Consider the following 7,714-nt stretch of genomic DNA (forward strand, 5'->3'; position numbering starts at 1 on the left):
CTAAAGGGCTTAGGCCATGTCCACCTTGAAGGTGTTACTGTCTCCAAATGAAGCATTTATCTAATTTCTATCTGTATTGTATTTAAACTTTCCTTAAATAATTACAGTATGTGGACTTCTTAATATGTAAAAATGTGCTTTTCTTAATCATGAAAAAAGGAGTATATGGAACAAAGTATTTTATTAAATATGTTGAACTTGCTGTTTTTTAAGTTAAGAGTAAAAGAAGCGCTACATTTTTGTAGCAAACCAGGCATAGTTCTTACAACACTATTTTTGACAGCTGCAAAGAAAGTGGCTGAACTCAGGATTGCTAGAGCAGCATTTTTTGTTGGCTTAGAGAAGAAAATTAACCACTTAAATAATTCCCATTCAGAACCCTAGAGAGGAATTTCAGGTGGTCACATATCTACGTATTATTAATAATAGTTTCTGGTTTTAAAAATTTACAGCGTTATATCATTTGCCCTTAGTGGTTGAGAAAGCACTTTAGCAAGTCTTCCTAAAGCTAAGCTAAAACACCCTTTCTTTAACACAGCTGTAAAAAAATTTTTGAGATCATCTACATTCACGAAAGGAGAGATTCTAGTGAGAAGGGTGCTATAGTAGGCTTGCCTTGCATAGTGCCACTGCTCTGAATTACCTGGTGACTTGTGGTCACAGAGAGTAAGGCTCAGTTGTGCTTTTGTTACCTGGCCCTGGAGGGCTTTGCACCTACCAAGCATCGAAAAGGTGGGGAAGAAAGCATGTGCCTGCCGGCCTGTCCTTGTTCAGGTGATTCCGTGTGCCTCGAGTGTACATGCTTTATCACAGCTGTGTGTACTGTCACTGCACTGCAACCTCTCAGTTGTATTACTATGGTCATATGACTTTTTGTTTCGGTTTCACCAACAGCACTTAAACAAAACCTACAACACAGATGTCCCTCTTGTATTGATGAACTCCTTTAATACTGATGAGGACACCAAGAAGATTTTGCAAAAATACACTCATTGTCGTGTGAAGATTTACACATTTAATCAAAGCAGGTAAGGACTTTTGGGCAGGTGCAGCTGAAGACAAAGTTAGGGTGGTAGTGGTGTAGAAATTATGAACTGCTGGCACAACAGACTGTACTGGATAATCCTGAATGGCGTAGGGAGATGTGCAATGCTGTTTCACTATTAGTTACCACAGATATTTCTAGGCAAATATGAAAACAAAATAGGTGGAGGTGTTAGGATGTTCAAACCTCTGTCAGTTACCCTGGCCAGGACTGTATCACATGGTCTTGTGCTCTTCATTAATTTTTGTTTTTTTAAGCTCATTTGTTGTGGGTGCATCATTTGGCAAGTTCCTTTCCTATGGTAACACTAAATAAAGACTGAATTGATTTTCCTATCATAAGATGTACTGCACTAAGTATTGACTTCAAAAACTGCATTTTTACTGTAAACTTGTTACAAAAAAACTGTTTCCTTTTACTTTGGGTAATCTTATTTTGCACTATTTTTTGGTAGGGTGAAGCACTTTGAGGGGTGGGGAAGATGGCTGGGCGTGGGACTCTGGCACTTTCATATTTCTATAAAGTAAAGAATTGGCCATATATGAGTACGGTGTGTGTGAGTGAGCCCTGCGATGAACTGTACCCTCTCCAGGGCTGTTTCCTACCTTCTGTCCAGAGCTACCAGGTAGCCTCTGCCTCCCCGCACCCTTCAACCCTAAATTAGATTGAACTGCTGTCAAAATGTCACTATATGTTACATTTTTCATTGGTTTCCTCTGGATAGCGCACTTCATGGTGAATCTTAAGCTGTCTCATGTTGTGTTGGTTCAACAATGATTTATGGTAACCATAGTAAAGTTAAATGCTGTGGTAGGTCAGGATAAGCCAGTGTTCCCCTGCCCTGTTTTTATAGCATATTGTTAAAACTTATTAATTCACATTTTAATATCTTGGGATACATAATGAGTCATTGCTCATTACAGGCGTTGACTGCTTTTTAAGTTACATATATTATATAATTCAATAAATTAATTTGTGAAGCATGCCATGATTCCTCAAAAGTTTTTTGATATCAACATTATCAGTTTAATTAGTCAAAATGAATTTCGGAACAAGCAGACAAGAGCAGCTGACTTCGCAAGGTAAGGTGTTAAAAAGCCACTGAAGAATATTCAAACCCCCTACTGGGAGGAAGCCTTGGCCCCCAGGGTTTAGTTGCTGCCCACGTTTGTCAGGTATTGGACCTGCCTTGAAGTTTTTCTAAGCAAGTTTCTTTATTATTTCCCATAAGTGTGTTTCTGGTCGTAGTACAGGATAGAATGAAGTTTGACTTTTTTAATGTATGTTCTGTCTTTGTTTGACAAAAGCATGATGGCCTTAGTCTGGTGGCTTGTCTAATTATCGACAGATGCAGAGAATATATACTGCTTAAATACTGTATAATCAAGTGGTTTTTGTTAGTTTTTTTTTTTGGTCAGTAAAATATGTCCCTAGCCTATGACAAAATGTCACAGTGACACATTTTACCAATAAGCCTAGTATTTTAAACAGCATTATTCAGCATTTTGTGTGGTATAAACTGATTTGACAATATATGTATTTTTAGTTTGTTGGGGGAAAAAAAAAAACACGTGTACACTTATTAAACGCTTATTAAAGGTTTCTTTTTATCATTTAAAAAAAAAAAACACTGCCTAGCAGATGAACACGTTTACAGCCAGTTCATTTCCTAAATACCTTGTTGGTATTCCAATTGTGTTAGTATATTGGATTTCCTCAGTGAACTCTAAATTACATAATTCATTTTAGTTCTTGTAATTACCTAATCATTGTTGCATCTGCAGAACTATGTAGAGGATCTTTTTTAATCAGTTTTATCACTTTATAACATTTGAGATAACAGTGATGGCTTCTTTCCTCAAAAACATATCTTATTTACTGTGGAAAATGCAGAGTCCTATGCAAAAATTAAACTTGAGATATACTCTAATAAATCTTATTGTAAACAGAGTTTTCATACTACTAAACAAGTATGAAATAACTCAAATATTTGCAAATTAATAATGAACATTGAAAACTGCTGCATGTGGGTGTAGTCAGAGGTTTTTTTTTTTAAAGAAAAAGGGATACCTAAGCTATGGAGGGTCTTTGTACTTCAGTTCCTTGTGAAATCAGAACTCCTTCTGTCGGTCCCTCCAGATACCCACGAATTAACAAGGAGTCATTGCTCCCAGTAGCAAAGGATGTGTCCAAAACTGGAGAAAATGCTGAAGCCTGGTACCCTCCTGGACATGGAGACATCTACGGCAGCTTTTACAACTCTGGCCTGTTGAATCAGCTGATTGATGAGGGGAAAGAGTATATTTTTGTCTCAAATATCGATAATCTTGGGGCAACTGTTGATCTTTATATTCTCAACCATCTAATGAGCCAGCCCAATGGGAAGCGCTGTGAGTTTGTCATGGAGGTCACTGATAAGACAAGGGCAGACGTGAAGGTAAGTGGACCTCCTTTCTTATTGACCCTCTTCTGCTTATTTATGCTGTTACTGTTACTAAATGTGCTTGGGAAATGAAAGCATCTCTTTTATAAGGAGTTGAAAACATATTAACTAAATACATTATATAGTTGTCATGTGGGGTGCTAAATAGAAATTGGCCTTTTCAAATGATTAAGATTGTTTTGAAGTGTTCGTCCTATTGGTAACTTCACCAGTTGAGCTGATGTAGTACATTTGGTGGGATTTTTAATGAGACAAAGCTAGAGTAATGACTAATTACCCACAAATTTGAACCATGAGTACACCGTTACAAATCCCCTATATCACCAAATAAATAGTGGAATAAATAACAAAAGAAGTTTGGAGTATGGCTACTACAATAACCCAAAAGAAAGTCACCCAACCATTTTATAAATCTGCTTACCCAAAGCAAGGTTGCAGAAGGCTGGAGCATATCCCAGCAAGCCTCAGGTGCAAGGCAGGAATAATTCCTGGAGCACACACAAAACAGTTCATCTAGTAGGGATATACCATCATTGGGGAGGACTCTGTTTTTTGCTGGTCCTGGGTGACTACAGGATACATTAATTGATGTGCCTGATCTCTCATTTTAGCTCCACTTACACATATTTGTTATCTAAATAACAGGTTTATCACTTGAAATTGCAGAATGCTTCTTTGGCCTATCTATTTGTGCTTCTCTTCCATACTTCTGCCAGTTTTATGACAGATATGTGTACTTGAGTAAATCCGGCCCTTGTTAAATATTTAAGGGAATCCACAGAAAATAACTCCTTAATCCAAACGCTGGCTTGCCCCTGTTTGGATTTAAATGACACAAGCGGGACAGTGTTGAACAGAAGGACTCTCAGGCAGTGTGATGGACACCATACCCCATAATCTCGATGTACTAATAGCAAAACCCCTCCCTTATTGGCACACTTAACTTGCTGTACAACCTTTATAATGTGTTTCAAGAGCATTTTATAAATGTGCTGTCAGTGGTTCACTGTACTGCAACCCATTTATCATTCCACCCGTCCTTATAAGATTGCCAGTTTCTGGTGCTGCAACTGACCTCTTTAGAATGATTATATCCTCATTATATTTGAAAGGGGGGAATGTGACCTGGCTGGTGTGCAGTGTTTGATTTACCCCTCCAGCATTCAGGCCAGCCCATGCCACTCTAATCTTGTTAGATTTACAATGTATCTATTTTCAATATCTACAGCTTCTTTTTGGTGATGTTTTATAAACACTGTTCAAGTATTTTTCAGTTTTATTATGTTGGTGCGGCTCCCTTGCCACTCTCCCTTAAAGACCCTGCTTGTGGGATGGTTTAGAGATGGTTGATCCATGAAAATTATCCTTAATTGGAGCCCACCAATTTCTGTCTCCTATTGGCAATAACGGTTTCAGAAGGGCATCACCACTCCGTATAGTTGAGAGGCCAGACATTGGCAATATTTTGGGCAACACTGAGTTCTGAAGGGAATTAAGAACCTTTTAAATGGCCTATGGTTTACTTTGAGTCCTCTCTTTCTTTTAAAGCATTCTTTACCACACCAAAGGTTCTTTTGATATTTAAAGCAGTTGATCTGCTAATGCCCCACATAGTTCAAATTATACAGTATAACTTTTTAGGCAAATATATTGAACAATTTTAGGCTGGCAAATACAAGGAGGATGGATACGTGTTTTAGTCTCATAACCATTTTTCATTCTAGTAAGTTATTGACACGTTTGATTTGACATGGTACTTAAGGCATCATTGATTGCAAAGTTAACGTGATCCTAATTAATTTTGTCTTGCATTAAAAAACTGAGACCAATCACCCTGTTTCATAATTTTATTTTAAAGTGTTGACTTTGCTCTTATGTCTTGACTTGGAGATTTAACAAGTTTCTTTTAAATATTTTTCTACAGCCTGAACTGTAAGCATTTTGTCACTAACGGTTTATTCTTCGTAGGGTGGTACACTCATACAGTATGAAGGAAAGCTAAGGTTGCTGGAAATTGCACAGGTTCCAAAGGCCCATGTGGATGAATTCAAGTCTGTGTCTAAATTCAAGATCTTCAACACAAACAATTTGTGGATTTCATTGGCTGCAATTAAGAGGTTGCAGGAACAAGGAGCCATGGACATGGAGATCATTGTTAATCCAAAGGTCAGCAGTCTGTTTAGATAATTCATATTTGTTGCTTTGTACCTTCTTGATGTTCCCCCGGGATTAGGTGGGCTTGTCTGGCACGGCACCTTAATATTTGTTATCACTGGTAACGTCTGCATAGCAGGAGTGAAATTACATTGGTGACAGGCAAGGCTGAGGGGATATGGAGATTATTCAGATATCCTGTCTTCTGTGAACCTTGGTTTTTATTCACTTTTGTTATTTCCTTTTTATGAACTACATAATCAAATGTATCCCCATAGTTGGCTTTTGGTGTCTGAAATTGTGTTATGGTTAAACCAAAAAAAAAAACCCTCTTTGTGATTATGTACAATACTTTCTTTTAAAGTAACATTTGTACATAGTCCTGGAATATTATTGAACAGTCAAACATGAGCGTGTTTACATTGCACATACAAGTGCTGTTTCTGGAAAACCTATCAACAGAATGGTTAAGAGATAGAATTTATGGTATTTGATATTTAGATAGAGCATTATTAGTCCCCAAGGGGAAATGGGGCTTTTTACAGAGGTTCTTTTTCTTCTCCTTTTAGCTGCTCTTGTTAGGGGTTGTCTCAGCCAGTCATCTTTTTCCATGTTTTTACAGAGGTTCTAAAAATAAATAGATAAATAAAGAAACATATATACACACAGTATGGTCTGATCACACATCAGATTGACTAAAAAGAAAGGAAATTTAAAAAGAAAACACTTCTGAATTGGCTGTCACAGTCACACTGAGATATGCAGACGTGTTGCTTTCGGTGTAAAGGAGTCCCAGTAGTGTTTCTTGACACACTTATGCGGAATGATTTGTTGGCTGAAAGTCCTTAGTCTTAGCGTGTTAGAAAGAAGATGTGCAGCATAATGGCACTTAGTTTTGTTTTAATTCCCTTATTTACTTCTACCTTCAGGGGGTCCAGAGTACTGAGCTCGCCCTTTTAATCAACATGTTGATTTGGTGGGCCTCTGTTGAAGTGAGGTCAATGGCCCTGCACACCACATGATAGAAAATCACACTGGTCATCACAGAGTTGTAGAAGATGTGAAGGATGTCACTTCCCGCATTAAAGGAACACAGTCTCCTTGGGAAAAAGAGCATGTTCTGCCCTTTCTTATATAGTTCCTCTGTGCTATGAGACCAGTCCAACCTGTCATTGATGTGGACCCCCAAAGTGCCTGTAGGAGTGGACCACCTCTACATCCAAACCTTGAATAGTGACCAGCTTAGAGGATTTTTGGTGTGGAGAAGGTCAATGACCAGATCCTTAGACTTGCTGATGCGAAGTTCAAGACAATTCATTCAGCACCAAGAAACACTGTCCTCCACCTGACTCCTCTCCTCTGTCTCATCCCCTCATCATACATTCCATAAATTCAGAATCATCTGAGAATGTCTTCAAGTGACTTGTCTGAGTAATACAAGTGACCGTGTGAAAACACTATCAATATGGCAAGCATGGTATAAGGTTTCTAGGTGATTTGGGGTGACCAGTGTTGTAGTACAGCATTAAGCTTCATGCAGACATTCTTAATTAAGAGTTTGCCATATTTTATTTTGTTGTCCTTCTTGTCATTGTAGTTTGTTTATTATTGAATGTTTTTCTTTTTTTAGACACTAGATGGAGGATTGAATGTCATCCAGCTAGAAACTGCTGTAGGAGCAGCCATCAAAAGCTTTGACAATGCACTAGGCATTAATGTCCCGCGAAGCCGCTTCCTGCCTGTGAAGACCACCTCGGACCTTCTGCTGGTCATGTCCAACCTGTACAGCCTCAATGCAGGCTCTCTGACTATGAGTGACAAAAGGGAGTTCCCGACTGTTCCTTTAGTAAAGCTGGGTAGCTCTTTCACTAAGGTTAGTTTTCTTTGCCTTAAGAGAAAAGCCTAAACTAAACCGTTAAGCATACAATAAATGAAGGCTGCAGGATTTTATAAACAGTAATTTTACATACTGAGTATACTCTTTAAGAAATGATGTGCATTTATTTATTTATTTTTTTTTTTTAAACGGTACTTTTGCTATACGGTGAGAACTTGAAAATGCCACATAAATG

The 7,714-nt window shown here is 38.0% G+C and overlaps 1 protein-coding gene across 2 annotated transcripts in view; it reads left to right on the forward strand.

The window, feature by feature from the left end:
- The window catches only part of ugp2b (UDP-glucose pyrophosphorylase 2b), a 62,066-nt gene that overhangs the window by 48,937 nt on the left and 5,415 nt on the right, over positions 1 to 7,714 (forward strand). For both annotated transcript variants that reach the window (XM_028820793.2, XM_028820792.2), the window contains exons 5-8: positions 895 to 1,028; positions 3,185 to 3,482; positions 5,457 to 5,654; positions 7,273 to 7,515. In XM_028820793.2, the coding sequence (XP_028676626.1) occupies positions 895 to 1,028; positions 3,185 to 3,482; positions 5,457 to 5,654; positions 7,273 to 7,515 (873 nt within the window). The remainder of the gene's footprint in view (positions 1 to 894; positions 1,029 to 3,184; positions 3,483 to 5,456; positions 5,655 to 7,272; positions 7,516 to 7,714) is intronic.

The sequence above is a fragment of the Erpetoichthys calabaricus genome, chromosome 15 (assembly GCF_900747795.2).
Source record: "Erpetoichthys calabaricus chromosome 15, fErpCal1.3, whole genome shotgun sequence".
In the NCBI taxonomy this organism is placed as follows: domain Eukaryota; kingdom Metazoa; phylum Chordata; class Cladistia; order Polypteriformes; family Polypteridae; genus Erpetoichthys; species Erpetoichthys calabaricus.